Source organism: Mustela nivalis, assembly GCF_964662115.1.
Source record: "Mustela nivalis genome assembly, chromosome: 12".
NCBI classification, from domain to species: Eukaryota; Metazoa; Chordata; class Mammalia; order Carnivora; family Mustelidae; genus Mustela; species Mustela nivalis.
In genome coordinates, this window is record NC_139031.1 from 82,821,174 (window position 1) to 82,838,638 (window position 17,465).

The 17,465-nt window shown below is 36.5% G+C and overlaps 1 protein-coding gene across 2 annotated transcripts in view; it reads right to left on the reverse strand.

Moving 5' to 3' along the window:
• Nucleotides 1-17,465, reverse strand: part of FBXL13 (F-box and leucine rich repeat protein 13) — a 251,845-nt gene that overhangs the window by 27,160 nt on the left and 207,220 nt on the right. For both annotated transcript variants that reach the window (XM_082691862.1, XM_082691861.1), the window contains exon 18: nucleotides 10,708-10,791. In XM_082691862.1, coding sequence (XP_082547988.1) covers nucleotides 10,708-10,791 — 84 coding nt within the window. The remainder of the gene's footprint in view (nucleotides 1-10,707; nucleotides 10,792-17,465) is intronic.

Sequence of the window (17,465 nt, forward strand, 5' to 3'; positions counted from 1 at the left end):
CTAATTCTATTGACTTGCCTCTGCAGTTGGGAACACACTAAGGCGGGGAGCAGTGGGGAACACTGCTGTTTTGCTCACAGCCTTTGAAGAGAGAATAATGCCTAGGTATCTTGGTAGGAGTTTGTCTGTGACTCAGTTAATTCTAAGTGCTTAGGTCTCTTAAGGGTATGTTGTTCTATTATAAATTCTAGGTGACCATTCTTGGCATGGATAGCCAGGAAGCACAGATTTTTGTAACAAAGCTCTTATTCTAGAGTTTGTAGGAGTTGCTTTTTCCACAACGTATACCAGATCTTTCTTCTTAATTCTACCATGAAATTCCTTGGTTTCCTCTCCTCAAACCCTGTAAAATGATTCTGAACTTGGCCCTTCTGGGATCTTCATCACTGAGAGTTTAGTCCATTATTTCCTAACAGTAATCTGAAATATTGGATGAGGTAAAGAATTTTCCTGAGCCTCAAGTAAGGCCAAGAGATAGTGGCCAAAGGTCTGGATGTCCTATCTCCCCATACAGAAGACTTCAGAGCATCCTTTGTATCAAAGGCCAAAGATTAAGGCCATTTTGGAAAGGGATTCTCTGTTTGTTGCTTCCCTCACAACCAAGAACAAACTACATCCCCGGAGAAGAGGTGGAGTTATTGAAGTCTCATACTTTGACAATTTTTGAATGATTTAATCTTAGAAACCAAATAGAAATCAATGTTGGGTTTTTAGAAAATTATTGCTACGTGGAACCAACACATCTAATCCATCTTTGGCATTATAAGTCAGTACGTGTCAAAGCCACGGAAACCACTAAACCACCAAGGCGGTGGAGTCAATGAGAGTGATTGATGGAAATCTTGCATAAACAACATGTTTGTGACTAGTCATAAAGCTTAGTGATTTGATGTAAGAGTTTGAAATTAGAAAAGAGTCTCTAGAGGGTAATCTGCTTCTGGCTCCTAGGGCAAGAATGAATCAAACTGAATATTAGGTCAAGACATGAATCCAGTTCTTCTTACAGTTTAGAGAGACATGTCCAGAAAAGGCTGTCAATGGGGCATTCTTGGGGAGGAAGACTCAAAAATGTTGCTGAATGAGGTGGGTATTCACTAGGCCTTTCTGATGTATTGATGTTTGCTCCACAGCAGTTGTGAGGGTTTCTGTTCCCTTGCACAGGTAATTCAGGGTACAGGACTGAGAACCCTGAGCGCCCCACTTGGACTCAGCCTGGAGTAGCCTCACATCTACAGAACAGCTTGACTTACTGAAAAGTCCTGAATCAGGCTAAAAGTCAAATGAACAGCAGTGGATCTTAGTCTGCTGTTCTTCCAGCTGTAAAGTAGCTCATGATTTGCCCCATACACCTACCCTCCCTAGTTCCTTATTCCCTGATCCCTCTTCTCTTAATTCTCTATTTATAAATCAAGATAAATCTGTTACTCAAGAAAAGGTCAAATAAAAAGCAAAATCGAAAGTTTGTAACACAAGAAAACAGATAAAAGAGTTTTTTTTTTAATTACAGTCTTTTATTTTCTTTTTAATTTTTTTTTAAAGATTTTTTATTTATTTGACAGAGAGATTACAAGTAGGCAGAGAGGCAGGCAGAGAGAGAGAGGAGGAAGCAGGCTCCCTGCTGAGCAGAGAGCCCAATGCGGGACTCGATCCCAGGACCCCGAGATCATGACCTGAGCCGAAGGCAGCAGCTTAACCCACTGAGCCACCCAGGCGCCCCAGATAAAAGAGTTTTAAAGGTTAAATCAGAAAAGATTAAAGAAGAAAAGGAACTTGTTACCTCAAGTGTTCAAGCTGTTAGGTCAAGATTAGGGATCTCAAAAAAGAAGGGACTGTAAGAGAACAATGAGGGAAGTGGATGTTCTAGCATCACTAATGTTGGTTATGACCCATAAACAAAAGTTGTCAAATACTTCTGTGATCATCAAAGAACACGTTAACCTAGGCTACAGCTGGGCTCTTAAAATTTATCAGTGGTACCATTTGGGAGATGTCAGTAAACCAGCTTGTGAAGAATATACACAACTATTAGGCAGAAAAGACATAAGAGAGTCAGTAAAGCTGAACCACAACCACTTGCCTCTTATTTTTCTTATGTAGTTATAAATACCACCCACTGCATTCTGGTCACAGGGCTTTAAAACACAGATACTATCTCTGTTAGGGATACTTTTTTTTTTTTTTTTTTTTTTTCATAATAAAAGATAAGAGGAGGCCCTCTTTGGATTTGAAGAACAATGATAATATCTAAATCTGAATCTTCCCTTTCTCTCAAAACCATAAAATCTGTAGAGGGAACAAACAAAACTACACAGTACTCATATATTCACCCTTACAAGGATACAGAAAACACTACAGCCTTCCAATTACTAAGTAGAGTAAAAACAGAAATGAATTTCAACAGAGCTCCCTTAGCCTGCCTGCAGCTACCACAGGCCTCTGGAGTGAGAGAGTAGGAAAGCGTACTCTATCATAAGAGTAGAAGGGCGAAGAGAGCTTAAAGGAAGCACAGACAGAAGCGCTCACAAGAAGATAAAGTGTAACAGTGAATGCCTAAATACTGAATAGGACGTGGTAGTTCATAGTGCCAGGTACATGACTGAGCTATGGGAAAGAACTTGAAAATGAGGGTACCACAAATCTCCCAGGTAGCCAGAGGCGTGGATGTCATAACCATGTCTTCCCCCTCGTCCCTGTCCAAACTATCTACACTTCCATGGATTTTACTACTTCAGCTTTCTCCAACCCACCCTCTTCTCTCTAGCCTCACTGGTACTGTTCTTGCCAGGCTGCCTCTCTCTCTCCCCTGAACTATAAAAAACTTATTCACTTTATTCCTTCTATAAATCTTGATAGCTATCCTCTCTCCCCACTGTCCTTCAGTCTAACTTCTACATTTCTCCTTAAAGTGATCTTCCAACAGATAAGCTTTCCCCGGCATTCCCATGCTAGATTAATTACTTCAACTGAATTCCCCCATAGATTTCTTTATCACAGTATTAAAGCCAGCATCCTGACTCAGGAATTGGACTTTATACCCTAGCTCATGTATTTCTTTGTTTCAGGATTCTTAACCTTTCCAGATTCTTAACCTCTTTGAACATCAATTTCCTTATCTGTAAAACAGAATTAAAAGTTTCACCTACCTTATAAGGTACCTAATTAATACAAGGGAAATACTTAAGACAGTCCCTGGCCTGTAGCAGGTGCTAAATTAACGTTAGGTAGCAATCACCATGTGATGTTGGATTTTCCTGTTTATAAGTCTTCCTATTTGACTAGACCTACCCTCATCATTTAAAAAAAATTTTAGAATAATTTTTGTTTTCAAAAAATGAGCAGATTATCTCAGTGTTCACTACAGTGAAAGTCCAGTCCAAATGTTTTTAGTTCAGCCACTGAGCAAGATTTTCATAAAATAAATCTGAATGGGACAATTTGAGTATTGTCTTACATGAAGGCATGGAGTTATTCAACCAAGTTGAACTTAATCATTTAAGTTTTTGTCAACTCGGTGATTTCAAGTAACAGGAGGCTAGTGTTGTACTACGGAATCTTAAGAATCTTTATGAATGGATACAATCAAAGTACCTGAACTTTGGGGCAGCCACAGGTTCCATCTGTATGAGCATAGCCAGCCCACCAGGCTGCACATTGCAGGGGGCTCAAAGAGTGCAAGCCCTTGACAACTAAAGTGCAGTGCACACTAGCAATGGCCGCCTACCTGCCCAGCTCACAGATAGCTCTCTGATCTTGGCTCCGGAGCTCACCAGTTCCTGACTTCACTCCTGGGTTCTCAAGATCTGATTCAAGCCCAAGTTACATTTATCACCCCTTTTGGATGCTACTGGTTCAGGCAGTATCCATGGATCCAGAAGTAATGATCTGGACTTCATTTCCCAGTCTGCATGAGAGTTTGGAACTTAGCAGTGCTGTTCTCAAAACAAGAAAAAAGGTGAGTGAGCTGAAAATCGACAACACTTCTTCATCTGTCAGTTAATGGAGATCGCAAAGCAAACCACCACTCAGAAAACTATGTGAATACAGAGAATCAGGGCTTACTAGGAGTAGAAGCCTGTGGCTGGAGCCAGATCACAACTGAAACATTTAAAGGGTAATTGACTAACTGCCAGAGACTGAAAGTGGATTAGTTTGAGAGAAAAATTCTTGGGGCCTTATCTTAGCTGAGACCCCACACTCTGATTAATTTTAACTCCAAGAGACCCACTAAGTTATCAGGGTAAAGATCAGAGAAAAATCCCCTCGTGCTTCCTGCCAGGAGAGGGAAAAATAATCATTCTGAAATACCTCCAGAACATCTGTTCTCATTAACAAAAGCCTGATCTCAAGGGAAACTGTTTCACCAGAACCCAACCAACATGGGTTTTACGAAAGCCATTCCAACCAGGGGTAAGAGAAATACCCAACTACAGCCCCTCTGACCTTCTTGTCTTTCCTAAGTGTAGCCGAGGCAGGGAGAGGGGTTGGAAGCACTTGTAAAGACCACAGCTCTGGGGCACAGGCCCATTAAAAGACTGAAACCTGATCATATGAATATAGAATGAACCTCCCCCAACAACACACCTAACTACCACACAAATAGTGTTCCTATATAACACCACCTTAACAAAAAGATTAGAAATCATATAAAATATACTCTTAGGCTACCGTGGAATGAAACTAGAAATCACAAAGATAGCTAGAAGATCCTAAAATATTTAGAGATTGAACAACACACTCCTAAATAAATATGGGTCAGAGATGTCTCAAAAGAAATTTTATGCATGTTGGAAAATATGTTTAGTATCATAATCCCAGTGAAAAACAAGGATCCAGGGTGCCTGGGTGGCTCAGTGGGTTAAACCTTCTGCCTTCAGCTCAGTCATGATCCCAGGGTCCTGGGATGGAGCCCCACATCAGGTTCTCTGCTCAGCAAGGAGTCTGCTTCCTGTCCCCCACCCCACACCTGCCTCTCTGCCTACTTGTAATTTCTGTCTGTCAAATAAATAAATAAAATCTTTTAAAAAGAAAAGAGAAAAGAAAAACAAGAATCTATTTCTTTTTAACTGGTTTGTTCTCATACACTATTTTCAAGAAAATAGCAATTTTACTTAGTAGTGTTCTTGATTTTTTTTAAAAGATTTTATTTATTTATTTATTTGACAGAGAGAGATCATAAGTAGGCAGAGAGGCAAGCAGAGAGAGAGGAGGAAGCAGTCTCCCTGCTGAGCAGAGAGCCCGATGTGGGACTCAATCCCAGGACCCTGAGATCATGACCTGAGACGAAGGCTGCGGCTTAACCCACTGAGCCACCCAGGCGCCCCAGTGTTCTTGATTATTTGGATGCTTTTACATACATAAATTTATTTAGTCAATTATATCTAAGTTCCTCTGGATAGTGCATTCATTCATTCATAGGAGTAAAAATTAATAAACTACTTCTTCCAAAAGCACATTCTATACTATCTCCTTAGCTTTAGAGCAGTCAAGATTACCTGTTTTCTGACTCTGTTTAACTGAGGTAAATAAATTATCAAACCATTATACTAAATATGTTCAATTTTCATTTACTAGTATATATTAATTTCTTCTTCATTAAATAGAATAATAAGCATAGTAGTAGGTAATATACATCATGTAGTCTGTGTTAGAAACCATGCTAAGTATTCAGTTTTTTTGTTTTTAAAGATTTTAGTTATTTATTTGACAGACAGAGATCACAAGTAGGCAAAGAGGCAAGGGTGGGTAGGAAGCAGGCTCCCTGCTGAGCAGAGAGCCTGATGCGAGGCTCAATCCCAGGACCCTGGGACCATGACCTGAGCCTAAGACAGAGACTTTAACCCACTGAGCCACCCAGGAGCCCCATCCAGATGTTTTATATCATTCAATCTTCACATCAGGAAGACTGTTTTCTTATTATGCCCATTTTTACAAGTGAAGAATCCAAGGCCTAGAGAAGGAAACTAACTTGCCCAAAGTTATACATCTTCACAGACTAAACCTGTCAAGTTCTGTCTGGCTGCAGAGCAGATGTTGGCAAACTGCCAAATTTTTCCTTGCCAGCCAGATCTGATCTGCCACCTGTTTTTGTGTGGCCTTCACTCTAAGAATGGCTTTTACGTTTTTAAATGTTGAAATAATCAAAAAATAATATCTCATGACATGTGAAAATTATATGAATTTTAGGTTTTATTGTCCATAAAGTTTTATTGGGACACAACCCCTGTCATTTGTTTATGTATTGTCTAAGGCTGTTTTTCACCCCACACCAGCAGAGCTGAGCAGTTGTGACTGAAACTGTATCACCTTCAAAGTCTGTAATGGAAGCTGTGTGGTCTTTACAGGAGAATGTTATAGAAAAGTAACAAGAAAAGATGACTCCTATTCTAGAGTAATAGTTCCTGCTTGTCTCGTGATTATAGCCACTATAGGAGCAATGAATTGTTATGATAATAAGTGAATTGCTTAAGATTATGTGGCCAGGCAGAATCACGATAAAATTTAGGACTTTGGATTGCTAGGCCCACATTTCCAATATTATATCATTGCCTTTGCTATCAGCGCTAATCTCCACACTTAAAAAAAAAATCTCCACACTTTTAATTCACATAGATATTTAATTTTTACAATAAAAATATAAACGAAAAGATCATTCTTTAACAGACAACTTTTATGATTTGCTTTCAATATTGATCACCATTTATCTGGTCTTAGCCTAGAAATATAATCTCACAGCATCTCTATATACAATTTGGGTATAATAAATATACAGACACATTGAAAAATGTGTATAATAACATACACTAAAATGTGCACATATATTTAATTTGCATATAAACTAGACACAAAGATGTACACGTTTCATCTAAACATGCAATCCAATGTATGCTAAAACTTACACACATTTAATTTGCACACATATGCTATACACAGGTATACACTGCCATACATATTTATGTGTAAACACATACACATGCTTTTCACTGCATACACACATGTAAGTCCTTGTGGTAAGCCATAACTAAACTTGATTCCCCCCCCTTTTTTTTTGATTCAAGATTTTTTTTATTTATTTGACAGAGAGAAACACAGCAAGAGAGAGAACACAAGGAGGGGTAGTGGGAGAGGGAGAGGCAGGCTTTCCACTGAGCAGGGAGCCAGATGCAGGGCTAAATCCCAGAACCCTGAGACCATGACTTGAGCTGAAGGCAGACACTTAATGGCTGAGCCACACAGGCGCCCCTCCAATGCCCTTTCTTAATTAACTACCTCAACCTACCAACACCAGAACAATAAAAAAAAAAAATTTGTCCAGCTGCAAATGACCTACATAACAAAAAATATGTACATTTGTATGTATGATTATTACAGTATGTATTTACAGCATACTTCATTCCCAAAAATGGGAATGAGAAATATAAACTAGATAAAGAAGGGCAAAAAGCAATTAGAGTAAATAATTGTATTTATTCCATTGGTTATATCCAAACAAGACAGAACTTCCATTTTGTCTGTATTGCAACATCCCAATTAAAAAATTACCAATTCTTTTGCCAAACTGGACAGTTTGCTAATTAAATGCTCAAGGGAAAGATTTCTTGAGAAATACTCTGTTACGACTGCATCAAACATCTTTTGCAAAATGTGTGTGCCTTTCAAGAGCACCAAATAATTTTAGTTTAACATGATCATTGAATGTCTAATGTTCTCAGAAAAAAAAAAATCAAAGTTGGAAGAAGTAATTCAAACCAGATCCTGAGTCAGTACATCTGAGACTCCAGACACTTAATCTGCATGTGCTGTGGTTTCCAGTAAAACACTAAAATGAGGTAATTTTTTATTCTTATTATGGGCATGACTCTTACAAAACCTAACCAGGGTAAAAAATGTTTATCTCATTTTTTCTTAAATCATCAGGTTGAATATAAGTTTCAATGCCTTGTGCTAAAAACAGAATCTCCTATATTTACCTTTGAGAAGTAACAAGAAAATGAATTGTTGAAAAATTTTAGATAATCTAAATATCTCAATGCAATCACCTTATCTGACTCCCTTCTCTTTTATAAATCCAAATAAGGAATTGTGAAATTGGTTATGTGTCATTTTCTCCTTTTACCTTCCTTGTCTCATCTCTTTTTGGACTTAATAATTGGGCTGGAGGAGGCACAGAGGAGAAAGATTTTATTATATGCCCAGAAATGTGAACCCGGGAATCTTACAAGGGTAAAATTGGTTAACAGCCACACACACACACACACACACAAAAGCAGGGAGCACAAAATGAGATGATGAAAAAGAGGAAAAATTTTTTCATGAACTTGAATAGCTGATCTTGTGTAACTAATAATTAAGTAATATTGTAACTCCCATGCTCCTGTTTTCCCCCTTTTTATTTTCTTTTAGATGAAAAATATATATCAATTTTTAAAAGATCACATTTTTTTTTTAAGATTTTATTTATTTATTTGACAGACAGAGAGAGGGGGAAGCAGGCTCCCTGCTGAGCAGAGAACCCTATGCGGAACTTGATCCTAGGACCCTGGGATCATGACCTAAGCCAAAGGCAGAGGCCTTAACCCACTGAGCCACCCAGGCACCCCAAGATCACATTTTTATCACTCATCTGTATGATTGTGTGATTAGCATATGGAAGAAGTGCTTTTATCTAAAATCTAAGAGCACCTGGAACCCATAGAGTCAAGGAGAAATGCACCGGCTTCCTAATACTTAGCCTTATATTTTGATCAGTACTTTCTCATCCCAAGGAACGTTTTAAAAATCCGTTAGTAAGTGGTATATATTAAGAGGCCCTGTCATCACTGCGATAGGTTTCAGTACTACTTAACGATTTGTGGTTAGTGGTCAAATGTAATTGATCACCATATAAGAAATATAACACAATAGTAGAATTGTTAACATGTTTTATCTTAATAAACCTTTATTCTATCACCTTGTCAAAGACTTTTTAAAAGCCTGACTAGATCATATTCATGGATAAAATTTTATGCAAGTGTATGTTTAAATTGAAAGGAACTGCAGTAGGGTGAATCATTGTGTAGGCTTAGAAGAAACTTTCAGCTTTTTCTCCTAGTAGATTTCAGGCATGTAAGTGTTTTGTAACCCCTTTTGGTACTGTAGAGTTAAAATCTTGTCCTACATGAAAGTTGTTAGTCTTCTCTGGGATTTTGCTTTGAAGGATATGATTTCTTCTCTTTAACTCTTTGTACAGTTGAATACACTAGTAGGCAGATTCTTTGGGAACTTGTTAGAACCTTAGCACCCAGAGTCTGAAGGTGAGAAAAAAATGGCATTGCTTGACACTAATTCCTCTTAAGGGAGATTTCTTAATGGTGTTACATTTTTTCCTTATGTACCACTAATTGCCCAGACATAATGAATTATTACAGCAAAAATAATTTGAAAACAAATTTGTTCCACTAAGCCATGTTGTCAGTCAACTATTTAGAACAGGAATTTTCCATTTTTACTCTTTATTTCCATAAAACTGTAGTTAGATTAGTTTACTGAGAAAGGTATAGGACTTTGGACAGTCATTAACCTCTCTCGGCCGTAATTTCTTCACCTATAAAATTAGGGAGTTGGTTTAGTTGGTTCTAGGATTCCTTCAGCTGCAAAAGTCTGAAATTCTGTGCTAAAGTCTAGACGACCTTTTGACCCAGCATCCTATAGCTTAAAATATATAATATTTTAACACTCTTCTGAGTCATGTTTGAACTTCCTATAATGTCCATTTCCAATTCACAGAGGAGAGCTTCAAGTTTGTGATACTCTGTAGAATTCTCAGCTATCAACTTGCATTATCTTTCATAAATCCTTTTATCTCAGTAAGAGTTTCTTTGAAAAAAATTTTTTTTCCTAGCTTTAGCCCTGAGTTTTTATAAGTGGTTGGGGTTTTTAACTCTCAGGACACATTAAATGGAGTTTCCAGTGTGTTTAACAGTTTGCACATTCCTAGGTTATTGGTTCTCTTTAAAAGTGTTACCTTCCATGATTTACTAATAGGTTACCAGATGTTGTCCTGGTTCAGTACATGGATGGACCTATGATTGTGGTTTTTCTTCTTTTAACAGCACACTGAGATGCGTAATGTTGTAATAAACGTTACATTGAAGCTTGCTCACAATAGCTATTTTATGGCTCCTAGCACAACCCTCAAGACCAGATCTAGGAAATTAACCTTCTCATGAGCTCTTAAAGTACCAGCTGAGCACATAATCATCTATCCTACCCAATTACTTAGCTCGTGCTTTCTGTTATGGTAAAACATGCTACCCACTGTGTTTGAGTATCTGAAGTTCCTAATTGTTAAGTACCTGGTATAATTTTTCAAACTCTCCCAATTTTCATGGTTGGATTATATAACATTTTTATCTACAGAATATTTTCTTTATATGAGAAGACTTTTACCACATTTCATTTCATCTTTCTCCAAGTGAAATGTCTACCTATCTTTATTTATCCCATAAGTCTAACATTGGGAAGGGAGAGTAGATAGGAAAAATAAGAAAACAAATTCTTTTAGTTACCTTAAACTGTGGAGGCCTGTCTAAAGTAGAGGAGTTTATTTTGTCTTAACAGTTAATACATTTGCAATCCTCTTATTTTTTTCTACTATAACCTACAAAGTTTATTCAATTTGTGCCTAATTTTTAATCATAATTCTTTAACAGAAGGCCTTTATTATCTTACCGTAATTCCAACATCGGTGATTTTATAACACTCAGATAGAGAAAGTTCCTTTAATTTTTTATGTCTGGAAAGTATCATCAAACCCTAAAAATATTTAATATAAAGATCACTTTGTGATTATAATTTAGGCAGTATATTTCTAATATATTATATCTAATATATTTAACATATATTGAATATGTTATATATAATATTAAAATATGTATTATATATTATAATATATTGTTAAATATTATATATTAATCAAAATATATTCCAATATATTATATCTAAAAATATTTAATATAAAGATCACTTTGTGATTATAATTAGACAGTATATTTCTAATAAAATAACGACCATTTATGTAAACTAAAAATAATAGCTTCTATCTTGTATTTCTTTACACTTTAACTATAAAATCACTTTGGCTAGACAACATTATTAAATAAAAATTTTAGGTTGTCCCTAATGTTTTGTAAGAAGTATGACAGAATCTTCCTGAGACAAGGGAAAGAAGAGCAAAAATAAACTATCGGGACTATATAAAAATAAAAAGCTTCTGCACAGCAAAGAAAACAACCAACAAAACTAAAAGGCAACCTACTAAATAGAAGATATTTGCAAATGACTTGGCCAATAAAGGGTTAATAACCAAAATATATAAAGAATTTATACAAATCAACACCTAAAAGATGAATAATCCAATTTAAAAATGGGGAGAAGACGTGAACAGACATTTCTCCAAAGAAGACATCCGAATGGCTAATAGACACATGATCATCATCACTCATCATCAGGGAAATGCAAATCAAAACTACAATGAGGTATCACCTCACACCTGTCAAAATGGCCACAATCAAAAACACAAGAAACAACAAGTGTTGATGAGGATGTGGAGAAAAAGGAACCCTCTAGCCCTGATGGTGGGAATACAAACTGGTGCAGTCACTGTGGAAAACAGTGTGAAGGTTCCTCAAAAAGTTAAAAATAGGACTACCCTGTGATCCAGCAATTACAGTACTGGGTATTTATCCAAATACAACAAGAGAAATTAAAAGGGATCCATGCATTCATAAGTATATAGCCAGATAATGGAAGCAGCCTGTCCATCAATAGATGGATGGATAAAGAAGGTGTATATGTATATATATACATATACATACATATATCTAATATGCAATATAAATAAATATTGTATATCATAGTTTTTAAAAGAATGGAATCTTGCTATTTGCAACACCATGGATGGATCTAGAGAGTATAATGCTAAGCAAAATAAGTTAGTCATAGAAAGACATATGTAGAATTTAAGAAACAAACAAGCAGGGGTGCCTGTGTGGCTCAGTCAGTTAAGCAGCTGCCTTTGGCTGGGGTCATGATCCTGGGGTCCTGAGATGGAGCCCCATGTTGGGCTACCTGGTCAACAGGGAGTTGGCTTTTCCCTCTCCCTCAGCCTCTCCTCCCTGCTTGTGTTCTCTCTCTCAAATAAACAAAATCTAAGAAAGAGAACCAAAGGAAAAAAAGAGACAAACCAAGAAACAGACTTTCACTATAGAAAACAAACTGATTACCAGCGTGATTGCCGAAGGGGAGGTTGGGGGGATGGATGAAGTAGGAAATGGGATTAAGAAGTGCACTTGTGATGAGCGCGGGGTGATGTAAGGAGTTAATGAAACACTGTAATGTACACCTGAAACTAATATAACACTATATTCTAACTATACTGGAATTAAAATTTTTTAAAATAGAAATATAAAAAAGAATAAAAGAGAGGGCATTAGCTACTTTTTCATTTTTCCTCCTCCTACCCTAGTACCTAGCATAGGAAGAAGGAAAAAAAAGTGTGACAGAATCCCAGACCCAGAAAATTCCTTGTTCCTGTGTCCAGGTACATATAATCTGAATCAATATAAACAAATCTTAAAAACCCCTAAACTTAAAACTTTATTTTGAAGACAGTTCATGTGGCCAATTAATCTATTTGTCAGTAAATTTTTGTTTATGCCTAACCTAAAAAAATCTGACATCTTTAGCTCATTTTATTATGTTTAATTGCTTGGAAAGGGAACAGATCTTTCTATAAAGGCCTACAGACAAATAATCATTCATCAGTAGCCTACCTTTTCCATTTAAAAGCTTTGTTTCTTTTTATTTTAAAAAAAATGACTGTACTTTTTGGTTCTTAAATTTTTTAATATGTGGTTCTGCCGTTCCATTTCTCAGTACTTTCCCCACTAAACTGGGAGAGCTGACGAATATGCCTCATAGATGTCATTCTCCTGTTTTTGCATTCAGGATCACTTTTATTACACTTCCAATGAGGTAGACAAGGGCAGTTGCCTTTCATTCTATGGTCCCAAAGTTGCCAGACAGAAATAATACCAGAAACGGTACATTGGTTTGTCCTTTTAAAATTTTATTTGTAGGACTGGTTTACATTTAGTGATCTTAAATACAACACTTGGACCATAGTTGAAAATGGTTTATGAAAATATTATATCCTATTTTTTTCACTGATGTATTTATTAGGCCTTTTCATTAAAAAAAAAAAAAATCCAGGTCAGGGAAAGAAGTGCTTGACAATCTACTTAATTGAAGCCACTGTTTAAATTGCAATTTCTAATTTCTTTTAATGGTTTTTTACACCATCCAAAAATAAAGTCACTCCACTCATCTTAAAATTTTTATTGCAAATGTGGATTCTTTTGTTAGGAACACATTATGTTTTCTGCCTCCTTGTTTCAAAACAAAAAATTACTAAGCCCTGTGGAGCCAGCAGATGTGGTCTAGGTTCCAGATGTAGATGCTATTTTATTCATGTTAGAAGAATTGGAGTTTAGATATTCCAACAGAAACCAAATTGTTTAAACAAAAATAATAAGAAATGCAAGGCTTGTCTCATTGCCCTATACCTCATAATAGCTAAAAGTATTTTATTAGCTTATGGAGAATTTGTCCTATGAAACTATCTCTGGAGTTTTCACTTTTTTTTTTTTTTTAAACTTTCATATAGTCAAGTTAGAATTTTTTTTAAATGAACTGGAAATGAGGTATACTTGCTAAGTCTAACATTTGTCCAAGTTCTTTTTACTACTTTATTCAAGATTACTAAAAGTTAATATTAAAATGGAAGATTATATTTCATTACTACAATTGTTCACTAAAACATATGGCCTCAAAATTTAATCAATTAACATAATTAACCATTAGCTTAATGCAAATCAAAACCACAATGAAATATCACTACATATCTATGATGATGGTTATACTTAAAAAAAACAGATAAGGAAAATCCAGTCTGGCAGTTCTTCAAAAAATTAAACATAAAGTTACCATATGACCTAGCAATTCTACTCCTAGCAATACACCCGAGAAATGAAAAAAACAATGTCAATACAAAAAAACTTGTACTCGAATGTTCCATAGCAGCATTATTCATAATAAAATAAAGGAAACAAGCCAAATGCTCATCAGCTGGTGAAAGGATAAATAAAATGTGTTATATCCATAAAATGGAATATTATTTAGCAATAATCAAGTATGATACATACGACTATATAGATAAACATTTACAGAGTAAAAGAAACCAAACCCAAATCATTAAATAATAAGTGATTCCGCTTATTTGAAAAGTCCAGAATAGGCAAGTACGTAGAACCAAAAAGCAGATTAGTCATTGCCTAGGCTGGGCTGGACAGTGGGTTGGGGCTAGGGAATGACTGCTTGTGGGAATGGAGATTCCTTCTGAAGTGATGAAAATGTTCTGGAATTTGATTGTAGTGATGATTGCCTAACTCGATCATCAATATACTAAAAACTACTAAATTGTACACTTTGAATTCTTGAGGTTTACAGTATGTCAGTCATCTCAGTAAAGTTGTTTGTAAAAATTGACTGATCCAGTAATCGTATAGCTAAATACAAATTAAAAATAGTCCTACAGCATCTCTCAGACCAAGATGAATGCAGAAGTTTCTCAGACCTAGATGGCCAGTGTATTAGCAAAACAGGGAGCAAGAGATGTCATCATGCTAAGTGCCAGACAAGTTATCACAGGGCCTTAATGCTCTAAGTAAACACAACTTTGCAACTGAGCAGCAGCAATTCTAAGCCAGCTGGAGGCCTCCACTGAAAACTGCTGAGTGCAAGTGTGGAATGCCAGCGTCTTAGAACAAGTGAAAGACACCATTTCAGTCAACGGGATTCAGTTTTCAATGGCTTTTTGACTCAGAAGCTTTTCAGATTCATGACCTAAAGAATATCAGAGCCAGCTAGGTAAAATGTAATACTTGGCCCCACAAGGTTCATAATGCCCCAAATCAGGTGTTCTCTGAAACACTTGTTAAGTTTTGGGATCAAAGTCCTGGAGGTGCCAAACTTCTACTTCTGGAAGGGATGGAATGAGGAGTACGGGAAGATAAATCCAAAATAAGGAGGAATGAGGAACCAACAAAAGGGAATGACTGGGCCTCCCTGGGGGCAAAGGGCAGGTCGTTCCTTCTTTTTACGGATGCTGTAACCAAGAAAATGTAAATCCTCCTTAACCTCCTTCAAAAGTCAGCCAGACTCATGAATGTTTTGCTGGCAAGGTTTTGGTTTATTTTCCCAAAGTATAGGAAGGGAATAAGTTGCAATCGGGTGAAACACAGAGGAAAGCTACTGGCGTGGTAGGCAGGATTGCAGGTTGTATGAGAATGTAAGCCCCAGGAGCTCTCGAGAATCCTAAGGAGCAGTTTACCCCTCCACAGGCCACGGAGCTGAGGGATTGGGATCTGACGGGCCTAGGAATTCCTAATAATTGGTTTATATTACAGCTCTGGTATCAGGTCCACAGAAGGGAGCATCAGGACATAAGACTCAAAAGAAAGCAGGCATCAAGTCCCAAGAGACTTGTACATTATTCTAAAGAATTTGGACTTCCCTCCATGCAATAGAGTTAAACAAAGTGACTCTGTTTATAGTACATAAGTGACATACATAATGCAAAAAAGAAGGAGCAGGTGTTTTAAGAAAGGTGTGAGGACCACAGAGCAGGGCCTGGTGGTTTAGAAATTTTCATGGAGGAAGGGGAATTTGAATTGAGCCTCAAAGACAAGTAAGATTTTGACAAGCAGAATAAGGAGAATTTGGGGGCTGAGGAAACAGCATGAACAAAGACTTCATTAGGAATGTGTGAATTGTTTGGGAAGTAGTTCAGTTTAGGGTCACTTGAAGTTGTGGGAGGGAACACTGAACCCTGCCAGGAACAGCTCCACGTACATAAGACATTTCAGAGCAAACAAATCCTTGAAAACTGTTCTACCCCATCCCCCCCATTTTACATCTGGAATGATTTAGCTGAGGTAGATAGACATCACCCATGAACTAGTTACCAAATGTTGGGATAGGTGTGTGTATGTGTGTGTAGCATATAGCTGAGTCATACACCTATATTCTCTTCACCTAAACTCACTGTAAACATTGCTGCCTTTGCTTAATTATTGTGTGTGTACGAACATACATTGATTTTTAATATATCTGTGAATAGTTTTATATGTATACACGTCATATACATAGTATATATATTTTGTGTATATATATATGTATATGTATATATATATACACATATTCTTCAAGAATTTTTTTAAACTGGAAGTGTATACTTCTAAGTTCCCTTCACCTAATTTGCCCATCCCCCACCTCCCTCCCCTCTGAACAAACCACCAGTTTGTTCTCTGTATTCATGTTTGAGATTTTGTTTGCTAATTTGTTTTATTTTTAAGACTCTACGTGTAAGTGAAATCATGGTATTTGTTTTTATTGGATTTATTTTACTTAGTGTAATATCTTCTAGGCCCATTAACGTTGCCGCAAATAGCAAGAGCTCATTTTTTTTTATAGCTGAGTAATATTTCTGTGTGTGTGTGTGTGCGTGTGTGTGTGTGTGTGTGTGTATTCCACTATGTGTGGAACATTCTTTATCCATCTACTGAATACTTGGGTTGCTTCCATATCTTGGCTGTTATAAAAAATGCTGCAGTAAGTATAGGGGTTCATATCTTTTCAAATAATGTTTTCATTTTCTTTGAGTAGATAGCCAATAATGAAATTGTTGGATTGTGTGGTATTTCTATTTTTAATTTTTTGAGGAAACTCCACACTACTTTCCACAGTGGCCGCACCATTTACATGCCCACATGGCAACAGTGCAGAAGAGTTCTGTTTTTTCCACATCCTTGTCCATACTTATTATTTCTTTTCTTTATGATACTAGCCATCCTGACAGGTATGAGGTGATATCTCATTGTGGTTTTGGTTTGCATTTCCCTGGTGATTAGTAATGTTGAGCATCTTTTCATATGTCTGTTAGCCATCTTTATGTTTCTTTGGAAAATGTCTATTCAGGTGCTTTGCCCATTTTTCCATTGGATTCATTGAGGTTTTTTTGGTGTCGAGTTGTATAAGTTCTTTATATATTTTACATATTAACCCCTTATCTGTATATCATTTGCAAATATCTTCTCTCATTCTCTAGGTGAACTTTTGTTTTGTTCATGGTTTCCTTTGCTCTCCAAAGATTTTTATTTTGGTGTAGTCCCAACAGTTTATTTTTGCTTTTGTTTCTCTTACCTGAAGAAACATATTCATAAATATGTTTCTATGGCTGATGTCCAAGAGACTACTGTCTATGCTTTCTTTCAGAAGTTTTATGGTTTCAGGTCTCACATTTAGGTCTTTACTCCATTTTGACTTTACTTTTATATATGGTTAAGAAAGTGATCCAGTTTCATTCTTTT